General features: G+C 42.4%; 1 protein-coding gene across 3 annotated transcripts in view; it reads right to left on the reverse strand.

Moving 5' to 3' along the window:
• Positions 1–24234, reverse strand: part of LOC140575524 (SH2 domain-containing adapter protein F) — a 168138-nt gene that overhangs the window by 39055 nt on the left and 104849 nt on the right. For 2 of the 3 annotated variants that reach the window (XM_072695885.1, XM_072695883.1), the window contains exon 3: positions 5278–5493. In XM_072695885.1, coding sequence (XP_072551986.1) covers positions 5278–5493 — 216 coding nt within the window. Of the gene's footprint in view, positions 1–3014; positions 3102–5277; positions 5494–24234 lie in introns of all 3 variants that reach the window. The other variant, XM_072695884.1, reaches the window with a different exon arrangement.

Below are 24234 nucleotides of genomic sequence, written 5' to 3' on the forward strand. Positions count from 1 at the left end.
GTTCAGAAGGTTAGCCTCTAAAGTGATCAGTTTCAATAGCTGAATCACATCACCGGGCAACCAACGAGCTCGGAGGAAAGTGATGGGTACCCAGCTACGGAGAGAGCAAGGCCAGTTATGCTCTCTTAGGCTCTGGCTACTGATGGCTGGATTTAAACCAGCAATGTTCTGGTCCTAGTGGTAGTGCCTTAGTCTGCTGGACCGCTTGTTGCCCATCATCAACCGTTCCTAAGAGGGAATTCCTCTTAAAACTGACTGAAGATTCACACTAATGTTTGCTTATTTGGGATTTTTAAATAATGAGATCTATCATTATAAGAGCAGAGCTGTGAACAATTCTTAAGACGCACCATTGTTAGTACTTAGAGTACTTTCAGTGGTTGTAAAAGTACTGTGTAAGTTGTCTACATAAGTAAATAATGGCTTTCTGATCAACAATGTCACAGTTTCCAAGACAAAATTTTATTATGTTGTTTTAATTATATTTTTCCTCCATTTTGCTATCCTGCATCGATTTATTTGAATAATGGAAATAACAGTTGCCTCACGTTGTTTATCATATAAATACAGTATGAAAAACTAAGCTACAAAAAAATTCACTATGCTGCAAAAAAAAATCAAGAATTGTATTTAAGAACATTCACATTAATCCCTCAGTGTTTATGTATTACTATGATTTTTGAAATATTTATTTCTTAAGAAAATCTTTAGGGAAACCAGTCCTATTTCCTTTCAGATATGTTTTTTTCTTTAATTTAATCTTAAGAAAAATGTTCAGATAAATTGACATTCTTTAAAAACCTTAAGAATTTTACTTAGAAAGGAGTATTCCTAAAATGCATTCTTAAATATTTATATTCTTATTTATTGGTCTTAGATTGTATTCTACTACAGTTTATTATTAAGATCAGTTAATCATAAAATCATAAAATTATGTGTTTAAAGAGTTTAATTACTGTAAAAAATCTAGTCTAATTTAACAGTATTAAAAGAGGATAAAAAAGCCCCATCCAACTCTAATCACTTTGTAAAGGGCTCATATCATGAAAAACGCTGATGTTTTCTGAATGAGGTGCAACACATGGAAGCCAGTCAGAACAGAGGTCATATATATACACGGGTCAGCCCTAGCATTAAAACCACTGACGTGAAGTGAATAACATTGATTATCTGGTTACAGTGGGACTTGTTAAAAGGTGGGAAAGTGGCAGCAAGGGAACAGTCAGTTTTTAAAGGTGTTGTGTTGGAAGCAGGAAAGATGGAAGCAAAATAACCTGAGCCATTTTGACAGGAGCATCTTCAAAACATCAGGAAGGTCTTGTGGGATGTTCTTGTAAGGTGTGCAGTGGTCCGTAACGGCCAAAAGTGGTCTGACGACAGGGTCAGGGACGCCCAAGCCGCATTATTGTGATCCATGGAAGCCCCGCCTCAAAAATTACAAGACTCTTGATGCCAGAAACCACAGGACACCTTCAAAGCAGTGACCATCCTTTGATTTCAATAAGGCCACATATGTCGTCCCTTTTTAACATTTAAATAGGTCTACTGGAACAGACATCACAGGTCAGACTGTGTATTGGCCAACATCAAATCACTAACCACATTAAATCAAGATTGAGGGCCTAAAAAAAGCTGGATTGGGATCCCTGTCCTGTGGTGTTCGGCCTCTTTTGAATAAGCGGTCATATTGTTCTGTCGCACAGCATTACATTGAAGTTCCTGAGCTTTCATTTGAACTCCTTTGAAGATTTAGTCAGAAAGCCAAGGAGTTCATGGGGAGGTCTCTCTGACTGGCGAGAGTTTCCAGTGACACACGCGATATCTCTGCTTCCTGACAGGAAAAAAAAATCAAATAAATATACCGGAACGTCTGAGCGGAAGGCTTTCCCTCTGTCAAGCAGCGCTGTGTCGGAGCAAGGGAAATGTAACATGAAAAGGAGGCGGACAGAGACAAGTGGGAAATATCAAAGCTGCTCACAAGGGACGGCGCAATCTTGTGTTTTCTCTTCAAAAGCAAGAATTAATGTGATCCTCGCGAAAGGGAAATTAATTATCAAAGTGTGCCGAGGAGCCGACCTCATCTGCATGCCTCAAACGGCGCCGAATCTATCGGAAGGCTGAAGGAAAACAGAGGGAACTGAGGACTATGGAACGGATGAAGACATCTGTTGTTATTGTGCAAGAAAAGAAGAATGCTTGCTGGCTACGACATAAAAAATAAGCTTTCGGGCACATTTACACCAATCAGTCGGAACATTAATACCCTTGCCCAATATAGCAGAGGTTCCCTCAAAGGTGCCACCAACAACAGCTCTGACCTGTCGAGGCGTGGACTCTACTAGCTTTAAACCTCTAATTAGCCTAAGCTATTGTCTATGGTCTGTGCAGCATGTTCTTCCTCAAGGTTGGTTGCTCGTAGTATAAAACATGCTAGAAATCACAGTGGAAGTACACCGATCGGCCATAACATCATCAAATACTGCCTAATATTGACTGGGTCCCCCTTGTGCCACTAAAACAGCTCTCTAAAACAGACTCGTGACACGTCTGGAGGATGTTACCAGCAGATCCTTTGCGCTTTAAGTCCTGTAAGTTGTGCAGTGGAGCCTCAATGGATTTGAATGGATTCTTGGAGCACTAATTTTGGTTGGTACTGGCCGCCGAATACCGGGAACATCCCGCAAGGCCTGCCACATTGGAGATGCACTGATGCTCTCCATTCATCCAGCCCTCATGATTTGGCCTTTGGCTCAAATCTTTACGCTTGCTCATTTTTCCTGTTCCCAACACATCAACTTCAAGAACTGGCTGCTCACTTGCTGCCTAATATGCAGATCCCATCCCTTGACAGGTCCCACTGTAACCAGATAATCAATGTTATTCACTTCACGTCAGTGCTTTTAATGCTAGGGCGGTGGTCGGTGTACATTCCCACACATTAAAGAAAGTCAGAGAGGGAGAAAAAAAGAGACATTAATAGAGGGGGGAAAAAAGCAGGCCGTCTCCACTGGTACCTGCGAGGGATTTGGAGCTGTGGCCGTCTCTCCGCGGTGATCCTTTGCCCGTGCCTTTGCTGCTAATGCAGTCATAACAAAGCAGAGCTGTTCCAGGAAACAAGAAAAGGAAGAAAAAAAGGGAAAATACCTTTCAAGAACTAAAAACAGGTATGGATCGGTGCTGTTTCTAATGGATATTGCCTTTTTTTTGGCTTCCTCCTGAGGATTGATTGTGTAAAAGGAAAGTGCTCTTGTCCTTGAACAGCAGTGTTTAGTTATGGCAGAGTTAGGCATGAGATCCTGCGTCATTCAGAGGTGAATTTTTTACAAGGCCAGCACAAACAAACACACACACAAATTCCGCCAGTAGCACCTGTGCCCACCGAAGAAAGTGACAGATGGACAAACAGTTCCTTCCCTGGACGCCCCTCCGATTGATTTTCAGGCAAATCAAGCGAAATAGAATACTCACTTAGGGAAACAGAAGAGTAAGCGCTGGAGAAGACAGTCAAGAAACATCTGAGGACATCTCTGAGAGCTAGCATTTTAAGAGCCGTCCAAGACTTGCTAAGCCAACTGCCATTGTCCGTACAGCAGACGTGGAGAAACCCATTGCGAGAGAGCTTCACAGAATTATTGTGGAATTAACTCTAAATTGGCTTTAAACTTACCTTCAAAATTGCGCTCAAACCTCTTGCTCCTTCTATCTCCACCCCCTCCCCCCAATCTCTCTGAAGATAATCAATGGCTTTAACTATTAAGTGCTGAAATGCATCAAAGCCTTTGGGATCATCAGCCCTCAAGGAATGAGCTTCCCCACTGATTAAGCATGAACTGACCATCACCAACAGTAAAGGCGGGCATCAATGCACAGGGCATTCACAGCTGACCCCGAGAGCACATGCATAACCACATAAATGCCTGAGCTTAGCAATGCTTCACCATCGGATGCATTAACTACTGGAAAAGAACCCCAAGACATCAACACACCTACTATGGGTAAAATCTGTGACACCACAACAACTCGATTCTTGGAAATCATTCGATGAATCATTGAGTTTCCTTTTTTTCACCACGATTCATTTTGATTCAGAACTTGAATACACAAATTTAACCGGAGGCACTGCTGGCTAAATTCAGAGATCACCTTTTGTTTTTTTATTCCAGTCAAAACAGCCATTAAGTTCATCTTATTCAGTTTCCAGGAGATCTTTCCAGGAGATTAGATACTGGATGAGCCACATGCATTATGCTTTATATGGAGAACAACAGATCTGAGCATTTAAAGCATGGACTCCAGAAGACCTCTGAAGGCATCCTGGTAGCAAGACGTTTGCGGAAGATCGTCCTGTAAGTTGTAAGGTGGGACCTCCATGGATAGCATCAATGAGTCCTAGTTGTCTCAGGTTAACAGGTTGTTCTTTCTTGGACCACTTTTGGTAGGTACTGACCACTGAATACCAGAAAACCCCTCAAGACCTGCCTGATGTCGTCTAGCCACCACACTTTGATCCTTCTCAAAGTGGCTCGGATCTGTACGCTTGCCCATTTTTCATGCTTAATTCTTAACCTTCAAGAACTGACAGCTCACTTTTTCACTTCACCTGTCAGTGGTATTAATATTATGGCTGATCAGAATTAATGGTTTCAAAAGTTTCCAACACTGACAAAAAATGGTCCAAAAATTCTGAATAAATGGGATCTCTAACAAGCTGGTGGACCATCAGATAAACAGCACTTCAAACTTTCCTCTTTGAGAGAAGAGAGAAATTCAGGCTCCATACCAGATTTTGGCTCCATACTTCCTTCGACTGTAAGAAGGTAACAGAATCCTGTAGGTCTTAAAGCATGTAGAGCTAATCAAGACAAATTAGCGGCCGGTGTCCTTAGGCGAGTAGACTAATCCAGACCTCAACATTGTTGAATGTGTTTTGAATGACTTGGATGGTAGGATGCAGAAAATGCTCTTGGTGAATTTCTCTGGAACAATCTCTAAGTGAGTCTCTTCAAAAGAGTGGAAGCTATAACACAGGATATGGGTGAAATATTCCCCTGATGCCGGAAATTCAATAACTTGTACTTAATGGCTGTTTTGACTGGAAATCAAGAAATCCAAGCTCTCTGATGTTTGCACAGTAATGTAGTGGAAAGAAGTCTTTATATATTATATATTTATTATATATTTATTTATGTATTAATATCATAACTGATTCAAATCATTTCCACATTTGAAGCTGTTGATTTTTACCCCCCTAACCCATAAACATCTTTACTGTCATACCTGCAAAGGCTTTGGAGATGCGGTCCTTCTTCCATTCCCAGGGCTGGTCGTACTCCTCGGGAGGCCTCTCGTCGTCCTGGGGCAGTCTGCTCTCGCGGCCACAGCGGGCCCTCTCTGGGTCCGAATCCCCGCCATTTTCCGCAGGCTCGTACGGGGTGTCGTACAGAGGCAACTGCCGAACCGGACCCTCCTTTGGACCGCGGCCACCTCGGATCTCTGTGGACAGAGAGAAGTAGATTTTCTCAGCTTTAATAGTTAACTACATTTGGGGGGAAGGAAGGTCTGTGAATGTGAACTTTTATTGAACTATTCCTTTAATTAATGGCATTTCATTGCATCCTGAGAGTGTGAGATCACGTTTCGCTGTGAACACTCCAGCCACCTTTGATGTGGCCCTTGGTTTCAAAGAGTTCAACAGGAGGCTTTTAGTTTGGGAACGAAACCTGATTCAGCTTGTGATCAATGTGTCTGTAATGCAGAAGCGTCTGGCTGCGTGTAAAGTCTATACCAGCTGCATTAAGTCTCTGCGCTCTTCCTGTAAGCCTGAGGGCTGACTCACCTCTCATGCTTCAGTAAATTTAGCCTAAAACAGGCTCTTAGTAAGCTAATTGTGTTTAATAGCAAAGCCTGCTGTGTTGGGAGCAGAAGCTCCAGCAAGAAACCTCCAGCTGCTTCCTCCAGACCCACTGAGACCAAACAGAGGAGAAACATATTGCAACATCTGGAGAGACTCATTACCTGCATCGAGCTAATACTGACAGTACTGTTCGAAGTGGCCAACGCATGTGTAATAGGGGTGAATGGTGACTAAACTGCGACTATAGCGTTGCTAGGTGGTTGCTATGGTGTTGCTAGGTTAAAGCTATAAAGTTGCTTAGTGGTTGGTGGGGTGATGATATCCCAGGTTCTTGCTATGGTATTGTTAGGTGGATGCTGTGAAGTTGTACAGTGGTTGCTAGGGTGTTGCTAGGTGGTTGCTAGGTAGTAGCTATGGTAACCAATGTGGTGTTGTTGGGTGGTTGTTATGAAGTTGCTAGAGGGATGCTACATTATCCCAAGTGGTTGCTGTGGTGTACCAGGTGGTTGCTAGAGTCTTGCAGAGTATTTCCCTGTGTCATAAGAAGTGTGCACAAACTATTAACCCTAGTTTATTCCTATGGGAAAAAATGACATAGGAACCATGCATCCAATCAGAAGTCAGAATCACACAACCATCAGTTCACAACAGATGAGTGCATGAAGACATCGCTGTCCAAACTGACAGTGCTACTACCACTAAGCTAATTTAACAGAACCCACTGCTAATCTGCACCTCCTCTAAACGAGCCGTCTGTAGAAACAACACCAGAAAGAACATGTTCCTCACTGTGTGAGGCAGCAATGCACTATAGGTTAGCTCAGGCCGGTAGCCATCTGTCTCCACACTGCAGTCTCACCACTGCCCTCCTGGTGTCCCTGTGGGCAGCAGACTCGTCATGCTGCTGTAAGACTAATGAAGCTCACGCAGCAAATGCATGCCCTGCTTTATCCTCCTTCACTCCATTGTTCATTGTCCTAACGCTGCAACACCTTTTATCTCCGCCTAAGGCAGGTTCTGCAACAAGGAATGAATAAATAACATGACATATATATATATAGTACTATGGATTGAGCATGGTTAGCCCTGTACATGGAGCAAAGACCATGACCCTCTAAAGTTATGAATGACCAATACTGGCCATCAGATTCAGTGCAGCTCAAATTCCTCCTCCGTTGTGCTTTTCTTCCCTGACGCCTTTTACAAGGTAGTTACTATGGTGTTGCTAGGTGGTTGCTATGATGTTAGATGGTTGCTATGATGTCCCAGGTGATTGCTAGGGCGTTGCTAAGTGGTTGCCAAAATGTCTTGCTAGGTGGCTGCTATGATGTTGCTTGATTGTTGTTATTGCTGGTTATTGCTGGAGTTGCTTACTGGTTGCTAGACAGTTGCTATGTTATTGTTATGGGGGGGTTAGTAGATTATGCAGTTATTATGGTGCTGCAAAGAGGCTGCTAGATGGTTGTTATGGGGCTGCTAGGTGTTTGCTATGGTATCCTGGGTGGTTGTTATGGGGCTGCTAGGTGGTTGCTATGGTATTCAAGGTGGGTTTTACGGTGCTGCTAAGTGGTTTTCTAGATAGTTGCAAAGGTGTTGCTAGACTGTTGCTGTAGTGTTGCTGGATGGTTGCTAGTTAGGCGCTATGGTGTGGCAGAAGTTTGTTATAGGGTTGCAAGGTGGTTGCTATGCTGGGTTTGAGACTTTTAGTAAATGACAGGAAAAGGGTATCAGGAGGGGTATGGAGTTGGAATTGGGAATCAGTGAAACTGTGGAGGTTTAGAATCAGTGCCGCTCATATTCCTCCTCCTTCCCTCACTCCTTCCATCAACCAATGAAGTTGTTAGCACACTCTTCCGCCTATCTCTGGTGTGGCGCTGTGAAGTTGTTAGTGGGCCGGTCCTCGCAGGCATGGCGTAATGCAGCGAACGCTTCTGGAATGAAATATAACACCATACAACTGCATAATTGCCTCTCAGCCCAGGGGAGCTCTTGCGGAAAAATGAGAAAAGTGCAGGGACTAATGGAGCTAGCAGGCGAAGGAGGGGTGGGTGAGGGTGGTGGAGGAGGAGAGATCTTTAAATAAGCCAACGTCTCTCGCCTTTAGAGCTTAGTGTGCTCCCCTTTAACAGTTCAGATGATATAAGATCATGGTGGGATAAGCATCCTCTTCCTGCTGCTGAAGGTGAGAGAGTGTGCATGAGGGAGAGAGGGAGAAAGAGAGGGAGAGAGAGAGAGGGTGGGGGGGGAGTGGTGAGGAGATGAGATTTAACACATCTTTATTTTGCCAACACTCTACAGCCCTGAACACCACAACAACAGAAGAGAGTGTGAGAGAATGGGAGAGGGAAGGATATCGCAGAAGGGGAGAAGACCTTATCTGTAGGCACTATAATAAGACGTGCACCAGCTTAACCCTTGTCACTGTCTACAATTAGCTACACTGGTTAATGTTCAACAGTAGTGTTATTAACTGTTTAATAGCAGAGGTATAACAACATAACCGTACTGAAACATACTGTAATGTACCGTATCCTCGCATCGTGACTACCATGTTAGCTTTTATGTAAGTGTGTCAGCTCAAGTGTTGGGAGATTATATGAAGTAGATCTTGCATTTATCAAATAATAAGGCCAAAACTTAAATGGCTGCGTCATTCGGCAGCCTTACCATTTCTCATTATTGCTCTATAAAAAATGTGCTGCATCTAGACAGTAATTCTGTAATTACAAATTCACAGGTAGCTGCATATATTCACAGTCACGGTTGCTAGAGTATACCAGATGGTGGCTTTGGTGTTGTTAGGTAACTGCTATGGAATACTAAGTGGCTGCTTGGTGGTTGCTAGGGTGTTAATAAGTGGTTGCTAGGGTGTTGCTATGGTATCCCAGGTAGTTGTTAAGGTGTAACAGGTGGTCGCTAGCATGTTGCCGTGGTTCTCCATGTGGTTGACCACAAGGGTGTTGCTTGGTGGTTGCTGCGTTATCGCTATGGAGTTGCTTTGGTGTTGTTGAGTGACTGCGAGGGTATTCCGGGTGATTGTTACAGTGTTCCTATGTAATATGGTTTCAATAAAGTTGCTTAGTGGTGGCTAGGATGTTGCTAAGTGACTGTTAGTCAGTTTCTATGGTATGGTAGGTGGTGGCTTTGGTGAAGTTGGGTGACTGCTAGATTACCCCATATGGTCGTTACAATGTTAGCATGAGATTGTTATGGAGTCCCTTAGTGGTTGCTAGGGTGATAATATGTGGTTGCTAGGCAGTTTCTGCAAAACTCATCTGTTTAGTTTAGCTTTTAGATTAGTAATTAATGTTTCCCCTTAGATAAAGGTTAAGGTAGGTCCAGGGGTTCGCGGATACAGGGAATTGTAGTACATTGAGATGCTGAAGCTGTCGTCTCGCTGCTAGCACGAGATCACTCAGGTTTGTTGACGCTGGAGCAGATGGATGCTAGCGTTTCAGGGCGTTCCCGTGTCTGTGTTACCTTCTGGCTCTCTCCTTTTAATTAGGCTGTTATAGTCAGATCTGCCGGAGTCGTCAGACACACTCTGATACTGCTCAACATTATCTGCTCTCTATGAATCCTTCCAGAACTAACTCTGTCTCTTTACCTTCTCCGTGGAAACGGTCACCCACTCCTCCAGACTGCCCGCTGGGGTCCCCTCTACCTGCGTCAGACCAGCTGCCACCTACCAGTCCGACGACCATGAATCGCACATCAGACCGAACAATCCAGAGTTGGAACAATGTCAGTGTCTCCAAAACAACTTAGTCTGTAAAACATGCCCTCTTCTACTCAGACACACGTGTTATTAACTGAAAATGTAGAGCTTGAACTTTCACCAGAAGCTCTCATTCCTGCGACTTGCAGGGGTTAAATAAACCGTGGAAGGGGGTTGGTAACCAGCACAACATCAGACACGCAACACCGGAATGAGAGGGGGTCACTAAGGACATAACTCAAACACACAGACTTGCATCCTGTCACGCACGGGTACGATACTACTCTTCTCCATTTTCACACCCCCTCACTCTCTCCCTCCCGCCATCCCGCCACGAGTTCAGACTCGCTCCGGAGCTTCTGGTGAGGCGCGCATGTGTGTGTGTACATCTGGCTCGTTCCAGAAATTATAGGACTGGGACTGCAACTTGTCGCCCTACTATATGGCCCTTCTGACCTTTGACCTCTCATGTCTGCAGCAGTGCAGGGTCACATAGCACAGCCCTTAAAACACACACACACACACACACACACACACACATACACACACACACTCTTTCCTCAGGTCAGAGATGACTGGGTGGTCTGAAAGGGCTGAGCTGCTTTATAGTGTCCTGGTCTTACTGAGAGCAGACTGTGTCTAATCCTACACTGACCTTCACCTTAGGCCTACAAACAGGTCTGTAGGTGTACAGACACCTGCACATTCCAATGGTTACAGTTCTGACATTTATTTGGGTGGGTTTTTGGAAGTACCACATATAAATGTCAGGGAGGTCACGGATCATAAAACTCGCGGCTCAGATCGTATCACGGTTTTCGAGTCACAGATCAGATCAGAACAGGGTCATTAGAGGTTACTGACAATATTCTATTCTTGTCCTATGATTTTCTGGGCATATCATGGATATCATCAATACTTAATGTAAAAAAAATCTGCTTCAGAATCATGTTGATGCTCCACTGACTGTAATAGGGAGAGCAGCCTCTCCGTTACTCCCACTCCAAGCCAAAGTGCTGATACTGCACTATGGGTCTTCGGAGGAGCTGCACGAGATCTCTGCGCAATCTGAGTAAGTCGTAATAGTGTACTGCTCTAAGCACGCATGCTTCTTCATCTTCAGCTTCTCAACAAACACACGAGTACAGCACGTGTCCATGAGGGGGCGCTCAAAGCTCAAAGCGTGATTTGTTTTGACAGCAGTGGAGGAAAAGTGAACTCCGCTCCACAACTGTAGGGGGAGCCCAGGAGCAAAAAATACCAGTCCTCATACAATGCTGCTTTAGGTCTATAGATTTCACAGTGTAACCACTCTGAGGCAATACCAGTGATGGCTTTCTGAAGGAGCGAAAATAAGAGGATGATAACTAGCTAGTGGGTTAGCCACAGCAGGTCCAGATGTTACCAATTCGGGACCTTTTGCAAACTGATCAGTGCACTGTTGTGAAAACCTTCACTAAACACAGACAAGAACTTTTGTAATACGTATATTACTATTAATATTACTATAATAATATCACTAACTAATTAACTAAATAAATAAAACCTTACCACTCCAAACCCACTTATAAAAGCTGGCAGCCCTGGTGAGTGATGGGAACGGCTTCAGGATGATGGGAATGATGAGAACAGCTCCTTCGCCACAGGGCTGTGACAACAAATTGAAATGCATCTCGAGACCACACTGCATTCTCATAGCCTCAGTCAGTTTCGAGGGGATGCCTGTACAAATGGCTCTTGGCCATTTCGAGAAATTGAATGGCATCACAGATTCCCCCAAGGCTGCTTGTACAGGAAGTCTGGAAATCCCACTGGAATGCAGGGTTGGCCAGGCTCACGAGGAACCACCTGGGATGCTTTTCAAAGAGGTTCAACATATGCAGAGATCCTTTCCAGCTGCACAACACTAGTTGTTGGTGGGCACATTAATAAATAATAGTAAATAATAATAATAATAACAAGGTATTTTGGAAATAACGTCACGTAGGCTAGGGCGATATGATTGAAGTGAGATGATATACTGCGATTTTTAAAAAATAAAAGTTTAGGAAATGTTATAATTTCATAGTAGAAAATCAGAACAGTGGGATCTGAAGACAACACTGCTATCTAGTGGCCGGGGTTTTAACACAACACTAAATGATTTGCTGTCTGCCACCGAAATGTTTCAGACGTAAACAATTATTTAAAAATCGATACTGTGTCTTTAGGAATTGCAAAATTTAATATCGCAATACTTTCGATATATCAATATTTTCTGACACCCCTAATGCAGGCATTATCTTCGCGCCCACTTTCAAGCTTTTAAACATCAGCCTTTATGTGGAAAACTCTTCCCATTCCAGCCGTTGTCAGTTGTACTGTATCTAAAGCTCGAGTCCTCATTCCCAGTCCACCAGGTAGTCGAGTCTTTTCATCTTATTCTGCCTCTGAATCTCCTTTACCGCAGGCTGAGCCCTGAAGCCATTCACTCTCTGAAGCTCTCTTTCTTTCTGGGGGCAGCAGGGGCGGGACCCACCGGCAGGGAAACTCAAACATATCTGCTCCTGCAGCCCACCGCTCGCTGCCTTTCCCCCCTCGCCGCCTGCCCCCCTCGCAGCCCGGAGAGGATTTGCCCATATTAAGCGCTTGGCAGGGTTCACTCTATTCCTGCTCTATAGAGGGCCCTGCACTCCGCCAGGCCCGGATTAGATGTGATTAACCTAACGCGACTAGAAAAATAATAAAGGAGAGAATCCCTCTCTTTTTTCCACAAAGTTCACAAAGGCTTTTCACATCAGTCTAGAGCTTTTTCCAGAGCTTTATTCATCAATCATCGCCGATGTGGAGCTTAATGCAACGATTATCTCATTGTGATAGCGCCAGAGGAGATAGTCGTTTTCGAGATACCCGTTGACAGCCAAACGATGCTGGATATGGGGTGTGAATGAGGTGCTTTCTTCCCTTTGGTTTGGAGCTCAATTCCAAGGTTGCAGTGTTTGCGTGCTATAATGCCGTAATTGAAAGGTGTGGCAGTAACCAGAGCGTAGCTGTTTACGATTCCACTATTTAGTAGCACGATATGTGGCAGCAGCCAAGGTCAATAGTTGTAAAGTTTCAGCTACTGGTAGTGGAAAAAGAGCATGCTGCAGCTCGAAAAGTACAGTTCCTGAAGTTCCTTAAGAGGATCCAGGCAGTTCCTAAGCTGATAGTGTCTTACTAGGGGCTTGCCTTGGTATTCCAGTTGGTTGCACTGTGGTTGCTAAATGATTCCTAATGTGTTGTTAGGTGGTTGCTATGGTGTTACTAGGTGGTTGCTTTGATATTCGGGGTGGTTGATCAGGTGCTGCCATGTGGTTACTGTGGTAACCCATGTGGTGGTTTATTTCCCAAAGGAATAAATGTGGTGCGAAAGTTTGTGTATCCTTCATATGTGGCGATGATACAAATACCCTAGTAACACCCAACCAACCACTTTGTAACACCTGAGCAACGACCATAGCAACCTCCTGCATATGAGAAAAAACACATATATAGCACTCATCAAGCCAACTGATAGCAACACTATAGCAACCATTTAGCAACCTCATGTCAATTACCTACCAACACTGTAGCAACCACCTAGCAACAGTGGAAAAACTAAGAGCGAACGCCATAGCAATCACATAGCAATGACAGTTTCACCCTAGTGATCACATAGCAAAAGTCTGGAAGTAGGACCTTTCCCTCACTTTTCTAGTTATTAATTATAATTATTATTATATGAATTATTATTTCTTCGTATGATTATTATTCTATTTTATATGAATATTATATGTACAGTGTAGTCTGTAAATAATTGGACAGCAACACAACATTTGTTGTTTTGGCTGCGTCCTCCAGCGAACTGGATCTGAAAAGAAACCCTGCCTGAGGTTAATGTACAGAAATACTCCCGTCTTCAGGTTCCTGAGGTTTACCAGTGATTTGCATCCTGTGGTAAACCATCGCACGTCATGCTGGTATATTCTACTCCAATATGATCGGGTTTGACATCATAAAGAGAGTGCTCTGGAGGCTCAAGAGGGGCAAAGAGGGTTGCTTCCAATGGCAGCTACCAAGACTGACTCTGCTGATGATGCCTCAGCAATCTGTGGGCAAGACAGCACAATTAACCTTGCTGCTCTGTGGCTGGGAAGGATAGCTTAGGTCCTCTCTTCTGTCCATCGAAAGTAGGACTGGTCAATCAAGGATGTTTGCCAGCTCACGTACACAAAACTGGGGAATCGCTGCTCTTCTAAGACGGTGTTCGGCCACACTGCAATATTGCATGAGCAGCAGTTTGCAAAGACGCAGTGGTCACCTCTGCATGCCCCGGGGGAAGCGTCGCCTTGCCTGCTCGCACACTTCCAAACTGGTGGGTTTTTGATTGGACGTACTAGCAACATAGGTTTGAGCACTCTTCTTATGTCTCGATGACACAAATACAGTAGTAACACCCAACCAACCACATGGGCTACCACAGTAACCACTTGGCAACAAATGATCAACCACCTGGCAACCACATAGGATAGCACCCATCTAGCAATCACTTGGCAACATTATAGCAACCATGTGGCATATCATAACCACCAACCTGCAACACTATGGCACCCATCTAAGAACCACTTAGGAACACCATAGCAACCACAAAATAGGGCAGTTACTGCTTTTTTTTAAAACAGCAAAGACGCAGTGGTCACCATCACATGTCTCAGGGTGAATATTGTCTTTTTTAAATGTTTGAAAGATTATTTTCTACTGTTATTAAGTTCACTCGCGAGCTCATGGTTCTGACTGTCCAAAAAAGTCAGAGAAACCGAGAAGGCACATGTCCCGTTAAAATGGGAGGCCTATGTATAGAAAAGGCTGTAATTTCTGCATAGTTCAGACAGTATGGATTTACATGCCCTCAAATTAAACTAAGAGTCTGCAGGCCTCATTTCAAATTCAACACACTGTAGTCGAGGCAAAGAAACAGACAAGTGTCTCTGTCTAATTACTTACGGACTGTGTTGTACTGTCCTTGCCTACTCTGATCTATTTTAGTCTTTTTTCTTCAATTCCATTTTCATTCTCTCCCGATCTGTTCTGATCTAGATTGAATTATATTTCATTTTTGGCATCATTCCATTCTTCTCTCCTCCATGTAGGTCCTTTCCACTCTGATCTGTTCCTTTACAGTCTACTTTGTTCCAGTATAGAATACTTTGTATTGCATTTCTATCTTTTCTCGTCGGTTCCAGTCTAAATAAAAAACAGCTTTATTAAATTACACTGTATTTCTTTTTCCACTATAATGTTCCATTTTATCCAAATCCATTCCAATTCATAAAATTCCAATCTTTTTTTTTACCCCATTCAAGTGAAATCCACTGCATTCCTTTCACATTTCATTCCTCTCTGCTGTGTTTAATACCAATCTATTCTATTCTATTTCATCAAAATCTACTGTAAATATTTCTGTTCCATTCAGATTCTTTCTATCCCAATCTATTTTGTTCAAATTCATCACAAATTCATCCACAGTATTCCTTTCTATTCCATCCTGATGTTTATATTCCAGACTATTCCACTGAAATTCACTGTATTCCTTGACATTATTCTATGTTATATTCCAATCTATTCTATTCCATTGAAATTTAACTGCATTTCTTTTTATTCTAATATTTGTTTTTCAATCTATTCCATTATTTCCCATCAAAATCCCCTAAATACTTCTCTATTCCTCTCTATGTTGTTTTATGTTCTATTCCAATCTATTCCATTCCAGTGAAATTTAACTGTATTTCTTTTTATTCTGATGTTTTATTCCAATCTATTCTATTATATTCCATCAAAATCCACTAGATTCCTTTCCATTCCACTCTCCTATGTTTATTCTCAATGTATTACATTATATTCCATCAAAATCCACTAGATTCCACTCTCTTATGTTTATTCCCAATGTATTCCATTATATTCCATCAAAATCCAGTATAAATTTCTTTTCGATTCTGATGTTTTCTGTCCCAATCCATTGAAATCCACTGAATTCCTGGATATTATTTATGTTCTATTCCAATCTATTCTATCCCATCAGAATCCACTGTATTTCTTTCCTTTCCATTCTGATTTTGTTACAATTCCAATCTATTCTATTCTATTAATTCTAAATCCACTATATTCTTTTCCCATTCTTCCATGTTCAATTCCACTCATTTGAAATTCACTATATATTACTTTCCATTTTTCTATGTTCGATTCCAATCCATTACATTCCATCAGAATCCACTGCATTCCTTTCCTTTCCGTTCAGATTCCTGTAAATTCCCATTCTATTCTATTCCAGTCAATTTAAGTATTCCTCTCTATTCCAATCCCTTTTGCTCTATTCCATCCTGATGTGTTCTATTCCAACTTATTCCATTTTCTATTGCATTTAAGCCCCCATATTTAACCAAATTCCACTCTATTCCACAATACCCTCCTTCTTAATCCTCATTAGTATCATATCCTTGCTGCCTGTGTTTAAGAATAAAACTGTTAATGAGTGTGTGGTGCTACCTGTGACTGGTGTGTGTCTGTGTGTGGTGTTATCTGATAGGCTGGGAGGTCCAGGGATGAGCCCTGCACAGGATCGGCCACTATCTGCCAGAGCCAGAGCTCATGTGCTATTGTGCGTCACTCTCCCTGAGTGTGCTCCCTGACCCGCACCTTTACACAGCACCGATCTGCTTCAGTGACGCCAGTGTGTGTGTGTGTGTGTGTGTGTGTGTGTGTGTGTGGAGAAGAAGGAGGCAGGCTGGAAGTACTGTGGGTGTTTGTGTGTGTGTGTGTGTGTGTGTGTGTCCTTCGTGTCTCTTTTGTTCACTATACGAGCCTCTGGACAGTGGCTGGCTACAGAATGAGGGAAGTCCATCAAAGTGACACCAGTGTTAATGAGCCAGAGCAGCGGCTGCTAATGAAAGACGGAGCTGGACGTTCAGAAGCAGCTGAAAAGGCAAGAGTTTAACTAATCCCAGCAGACGACCAGTCCAGCACGCACATACACATGAGGTCTGCAGGGAATGGAGCTGCATTAAGGGCTTGTGTATACACAGATGCATGCTCTGGGTGTAGAGAATGTTGATGCCTTCACTGAAGCCTTCAGAAAGCAGTTGGAGAGATAACGAAGGGTCTACTGTATTTGCTTAAAGGGTCAGTCTACAGGCTTAGTTTTTTAGGAAACCTTGCTGCTGTATCTACGTCCCAGCGCAGGACTTTCGGCACAGGACACCTCAGTTCTTCGCTGTATGGAGTCCACAAGATGTTGGAAACATTGCTTTTTGGAAGTGGATGTTTCAGGAGCACTTCCATGCTTTGAATCTCCTGTTCTACCACATCCCAAAGGTGTCCTACTGGATTCCGATCAGGGAAGGCCAACTGTCATGTTCACGAAAACAGTTTAAGATGACTTCTGCTTTGTGACATAGTAGTGCACCATCATGTGAGAAGGCAGTGAATTGTGGTCATGAAGCGATGCACATGGTCAACCTCAATACTCAAATATGTAGCGGCATTCAAGTGATGACTGAAAGACAGCTAGGGAAGTTAAGCGAGCAGGCACCAGGCTAAAAGCTAACCCTGCAGATATGCTACAATCTTTTCTCCTACCTAACCACAGACCAGGAGGACAGCAACACTGTCTGGTAACATTCTGGAATAATTACAAAACAACAATAAATCTGTTGGCATCACAAGCCCACTGTAAAAGACAACAATGACAATTCTGAGGTAAAATTACAGGGTGGTCATTTCGAACAGCACCCTGTTTTGGCCATGCTTGACTAGACAATGTAAACCAGACATTTTTAATAACAAGCCCTGCATAAAAGAAAAAAAAATGTCACACGTTTCATTCTGGGGTAAAATAACAGGGTGGTAAAAGGGCTTGGAAAAGCACATCTGAGCATTTTCTGCCACAACAAAAGTACATTTCGGTATTATGACATCACAATGTTTTAACATGCTGTTACACCCATTTTCATATTGCACCTCATTTCACCCAGGTTAGACTAGGCTATGTAGCTATTGTAGTTACTGTGATGTAAACCAGCCAATACAAGCAGAGCTTTATATATATATATATATATATATATATATATATATATATATATATATATATATTGTTTTTTTTTCCATAAAAGAAGAAACATCATGCTTCATTCTGAGGTAAAGTTTTGCTTTTTTGTTCTTGGAAAGTTCAGTCTGTAGACGTTTCTAGAAAATTTGTATTAATTAATCAATTAATTATTATACTTTTTTTTGTTCCAGTAATGTGGTAAGCAGTTTTCAAAAAGTATTGCCTCGTTTTTAAAATGCTTTTTTATTAGTGTACATTACATCTAATCTGTGTTGAAATAAAAGCTCAAATTCTGGATTTGGAAAATATGTCACCTTCTTTAAATATTATGTATCATTGTAAATTTGTATCAGTGTGATCATGTATCAAGTGTACCAGTGGTTTTCATTTTTAGTTTAGTATCTTCAAACGTTTCCAGAATGTTAGGGGTTGTCTAATTGTGTGAAAAACGTTCTAATAACACTGTGATGAAACTATGATTATGTGACTGGACCATTATTTCTGTATGTTACAGGCTAACCTTCCGTTAGCTGGGTACTTATTATTTATACATCAAACTACTTAAACTTCTCAACTAATGCTTTCAATGTTACCTTAGTTAAAGGGCTTTAATAAAAACAGCTCATTTTATTGCTCAGCAGTTTTTAAAGAAGAGCTATGGGATCAGTTTCAGACTGCAGTTTCAGACACTAGACTAGATCATTCTGTCTCTATTCACAACGACTATAATGCCTACTCCACATCACATTGTCAATTTTTGTATTATGATATTACAATGCTTTAACACACTGTTGCAGCCCATTTCGTACCTCACTCCTGTGTTCATGAGCGCAGACTGAGAAAACGAGAAAAAAAGATATATGTAAAAAAAAGAAAAATATGCCACTCAGAAAGCTTCGACCTGTAATTTCCCAAATATTAAAACCCAGCTTGTCACAACTCATCCTCACTAGAACCTCCGGTGAAACCATCTCTGTCAGTTTGCCACCATGTGTGTGTGTGTGTCAGCACGCATCTGTCCTCCGCTCTGCCTGTCTGTCTGCCTGTCTGTCTGTCTGAGACTTGCCTGTTTTATCTCTCTCCTGCAGCTGAAACAGACACAGCCGTCCTCTTCTCCCAGCGGCCACCCGGCACTGTATCGGCTCCGGTGGTGCCAACACACAGACATGGACACACGCACACAAAATCACGCGCCTCCTGTCTCACAGACACAAACGCACATACACACACGAGGGCAACCTGATATGGATAAAACACTGTATTATGGGAAATATGATACTCTTGATGATCAATCACTTGCCATAGATTGAAACATTGAATCATGGGCACATATCCAAAAATTATGCAACAATTTTACCTCAAAATATCACCTTCAGAATCATGCTGATGCTGCACGGACTATAACAGGGAGAACGGTGTCTCTGTCATTGCCACTCCGAGCCAGAACACTGCTACTGCACTATGTAAGTTTGGTGGAGCTGCACGAGAGAGACCTCTCTGCCGAACTGCGGAACGTTACGTAAACCAGACACATATATTGTTATATTTTTGTACATTTTTGTTATATAATTTTGTAAAATCGCAGGGGATCTTGCAGTAATGGACGGCCTCTCATGGCTTATGGCTTTCTTGATTCTCAAAAAGTCTTAATTAATAAAAAAAATCACAATACACATTTTTGTTTACAGTATCACAATATATCACATTGCATTGAATCGTAAGCCCTGTATCATGATACATGTTGTATGGCCAGTTTCTTGCCAACACACAGCCCTGAATTCAAGGCAATATACATACAGTGAGTGTATTAAACGCCTCTCAGTACCAATCAATAGCTCAACCGTTCCAAGATCCCACTAATTTATCCAGGGCATTTCCTAGCAGTTTTCCCCTTTTCCAGGAGTTTCCATTACTGGAAACTAAAACTTTCAATTATTGTCACTAAATGTTCTTGGTTTTCCAGATTTTCCAGGACGTGCTGGAACCCTGAATAAGCTAATAAATGATATACACTGAAGTCCTAACTCACACACATGCCTCCAGGCCTCGTGCTCGTATCCGAGCAGTGCCAGGCGTGTGGAGCAGTCTCGGTGTCCGTGGCCTGAAGTGGAGGGTATTTCGGTATTACGGTATTTTGGGTCTGGCAGCGCTGCTGTGTGGTGTGTGTGCCTCTCTGTAAACAGGCAACAGTGTGCAGGGAGCTGGGGAGAAATCAGACGCACTTACAGATGTAAACCGCTGGTGTGTGTAAACACAAGTGTGTGTGTGTGTATGTACGTTTGGGAGAACTTGAACAACGCTGTATGAGGAGATGGCTAGAGACACATTCATATACACACACACACACACATACACAGGCGTTTATGAGGACATATGCAAGAGTGTGAGTAAAAGCCAACAGCTGCAAGACGGATGCGGAAGCTGTGTGTGTGTCAGGTGCAAAGCAAGATAATTTGGCCTAAACATGTAAGGAAACTGTCTGAGACCACAGGCTGCCAATATTCTGAAGTCTGTATGAGCAAGTGTTAAAGCAGTGTCAGATGTGTGTGTGTGTGTGTGTGTGTGTATGTGTGTGTGTGTGTATGCCAGAGGCAAGAGATGTGCTAAAATGCTACTCCTTGAACACTGACATGTGTATTGATTCAATCACTCAGAGACTGAGAGACAGAGTGAGGGAGAGATCAGAGAGAGCATGAATGTGAGAGACAGAAAGTGAGAGAAAGAGAGAAAGTGAGAGAGAGAAATGAGTGCAATGCAGGTGCAGCATGAGGGGTTCTGTGATTGGTTCATTTTGTCAGGTGACTTCTTTGACGTACTGCCTGCAAGGCTAAAAACCTTCTCCTAGAACAGCTCCTTGTTGGCAAGTGTCCCATTACGTCCCAAGTGCCCCAACTTAAGTATTCGGGACATGGATGTAGTCATCCATCATTTAACAGGGGGCTCAGAGTGGTCTATGGCCCGCTATGGCCTGGGGGGGTGTCGCGAGGTCAAATCTCAAGCCATGCTGCTTTGCCATCAGCGCCCGATTGGCTGTGCCCTCTCCAGGTGGGTAGATGGTGCTCTCTCCCCTCATCGCCCCTAAGCGATGTTGTCCAGCACAGACATCTGTTAACTGATGCGGCGGAGCTGGAGACCCAGTGCCTTCCTCCGAGCGCGTCGGCTGACCGCTAATGTGCGGCCTTTTCAGCTATGTCCTTTCTAACGTCGGAAGGAATTGCTAGTGCTAGGGGGAGCTAATGGGTGGGTTGACTGGCAGTAGAAAAAGGGGGAAAATGCTTTTATAATGCAGAAATCATATCATTTATTTTACTATTTATTTACTAAATAGAAGCTCTTAAAACATACTGAGTTACGGAGAAAGACAAACGCCCGCCCCTACTCCCATCTTAACTGCATTTCTTCTTCAGAAAAAAATCTTTTCCTCTGGTCTTTGAGCTTAATCACGAGCTGAGGTCCTCATCAAGCCCCTAAAAAGACAACACTGATCAGTTCCGTGCCTAGAATAACAAGGTTCGGTAATTAGTTAAGCATTCGTCAGCAGGACAACTCCTTTCAGCAGCTCAGCTACATTCATCACTCTAAACAGTATTCTGTAAGGACTCATGTGATATGAGACATTAGCATTTCTTTATGAGTAAGGCTTAGTGTTAGGTTGTAGATCTTCCCACGACAAATTGGAAACATCATTGCAGCTTTAAACTTTTTAATCCAACATTAATTGTGCAAATACAGGCCAGAGAATGTGAAATATCAATCGCGCGCGTGTGTGTTTAAATAATCCGCCCATGATTAAACATTACTCAAACAGCTGAAATGTTGTCGTGTTGAATGAGGAGGAGACGAGTACCGAACGCTGCCTTCCACATTCAGAAGTAAAAGCTAAGGCTAATGATAAAGGGATACGTGTCTTTCTTGATGTTTGCTCTTTTGGTAAACTTCTTTGCGAATTTTTTAACGAATGACCTATTTACACGTAAAAACTACACGCCGTACAGCCAGGTCATCAGCTATCTTTGCAGTTCGCTTGCTAATTAGCACTTAGCATGAACATGAAGAAAACACAAAGAATTATTTGTATTAAATATATCGCTAAGCACTGGAAGTTCGGCAAACTCGTCCTTAAAGAATTGTCTATACTTACATACTTACAATCTTTCCAGTTTTGCGCCGACAGCCACCGGAATGCATTGTGGTCCAATAGGCCGAAAGTAGAGTGCATTGAGCGATCACTGGTTTTCAATCAAATCCCCCTGTCAATTCCCCCCGGACGACACTACAAAATTGCTGGCACCCCAAAATACCAGTAGGGTGTGAATTCAGACCCAGCTCTACAGTCAGTATTATTCGATCAAAAAGGTGTTTTTATAGGTTGACTCTTAAATTTAGCGTTGGGAAACACTAGCCAAAATGCTAAATATTAAATTGAATGCAATTTAATGACAAGTTAAAGCAATTGTATGTAGCTTTTTACTCTAAAAATCAGCTTCAGAATTATGGAGATGGTATAGAGACACTGACTGTAAATAGGAGAACAGTGTATCTGTCATTGCCAGCCAGGGCTGGAATGCTGCTATTGTACTGTGGCACTTTGGAGGAGCTGCACAAGACCTTCTGCCAGAAATGCGCCCGGCGAGCAGAGAGGATTGAGGGCCTCGCTGTGGCAGCTTGGTGAACAGCAGCAGCTTGGAGAACCCGAGTTTTGAACCTACAACCCTTTCATTAATAACCTGGTGCTCTAGCCACTGAGCCACCACTGCCCCTAGTGGTGTAAAAGTACAAAACGTATGCTCTATAACTATACAAATAAATACAGATTTTTGCATATTGCTGCTTTAAATACATACTGTGTCTAGAACCAACCAAATAAAGTGTATACAGAAAGAGTGGTACTGCATGCACATGTCCACCATATACATCAGGCACAAGGCAGGAATACCCCCTGTATTGGTGTCAGTCTTTTAACAGAGTTGTGTAAGTGTGAAGAACCTTTAGTATAGAGGGGTATAGAACCTCTACATCAAGTGAAGGCATTTAAAGAGTTCTTCATATTCACACATCTCTATTACAAACGTGATTTTTTATGGAACCAATGGACTGGAATACCTGGAGACAACCCACATGGACATTTATTGCAAATGCTCTGTATTTTTTTGTTGTGTGTTCACAGACCTTCTACATTACAGCCAAAGCATAGGTAGTGCAGGTAGCTAGCTATCTTCTGGGGGAACCAAACAGCACTGCAGGTGCCATCTGCAACGCTCTGAAAGCTACTGTAATGAGCTGCTAGCTCTAAACGGTTGTGGCTGTGCTCCTAATTCAACTCAGGAAGAGCAAAAAATGAGCTCATAACACACAAGAAACCGTGGCTAAGTGGGCGTGCGAGTCTGGTCTGAGACCAGCGAGACAGCAGGTCTTTGATAGACCAAATGTGTCACGCAAATGACCGGCCACTTGGTGGCCACTGCTTCAACAGATGCATTGATTCCAGCGACGGCGCAAAGGCAATTACAGCTCGTTAGAACCTGAGTGAAGGCTCGTTAATGGAAGATTAATGAGAGTGGCCGGCTGGCAAGTCAGCGATGCACCATCGTGCGTCACCTTGCTCATGACAGGCCAAGGGAGAGAGGGAAGACGCGAGGAACGAACCGAGACCACAAAGAGAGAAACTTGGCTTGCATTTTCCCATGAACCCATTCATGCACCGCCCACAAATGCGTCCTTTTGCAGCTACTGCTTAGCCCCAAGTCACTTGATTACACAACAGAGGCTACTTCACTTGTCTGCTGTTAATTTCTGGACAAAATAAAATTAGCGATAATTTTGTCAGAATTATGTCAGGATCATGTTTATATGCTTTAAAATAAATACATAATGACGTAATGAAACAAGACTGAGCTTGTAATAGCTTGTATATTGAATTGATATTTATATTTATCCTTCTGTACTGTTTTCTGTATCTATCTATCTATCTATCTCTCTCTCTCTCTCTCTCTCTATATATATATATATATATATATATATATATATATATATATATATATATATATTCATTTATTTATTTATTTATTTTTTGAAATTATTTTTTGGTAATGGTAATGAAGCTAAACAAACCTACTCCATTATCAGGAAGAACACCTGATATAATTACTAAATTTTCCAGACATCTAAATGTGACTTCTCTCAGCTTACTTGAGCTCGCCTCTCCATACAGAATTAGTAAGGGTCCATACAGAAGTACTGATGGTAATTTTGGGGACGGTTATATATTTTTCAAAAATATGCAAAGGTTGGATAGAGGTGAACAAAAGTAATACATGCTGTGTCTGTTTCAGTTATTATAAAAACATCTCATAATCATAAGTAAAATAATAAATAATACATAGTTTGATTTGGTCAAAGAAGTTTCAAGTTAGGGAAAAGGCTGAAGCAGCAAAATATAGATTTTAAAAACATCATAACGTTATTGTTGCTTCTTTTTTTTTTTTGGGGGGGGGGGGGGCGTGTGTGGATCCATAAATAAATAATATATTTAATACCTAAGCAATACAGTGTTATGCAGTA

The sequence above is a fragment of the Salminus brasiliensis genome, chromosome 13 (genome assembly GCF_030463535.1).
Source record: "Salminus brasiliensis chromosome 13, fSalBra1.hap2, whole genome shotgun sequence".
Lineage (NCBI taxonomy): Eukaryota > Metazoa > Chordata > Actinopteri > Characiformes > Bryconidae > Salminus > Salminus brasiliensis.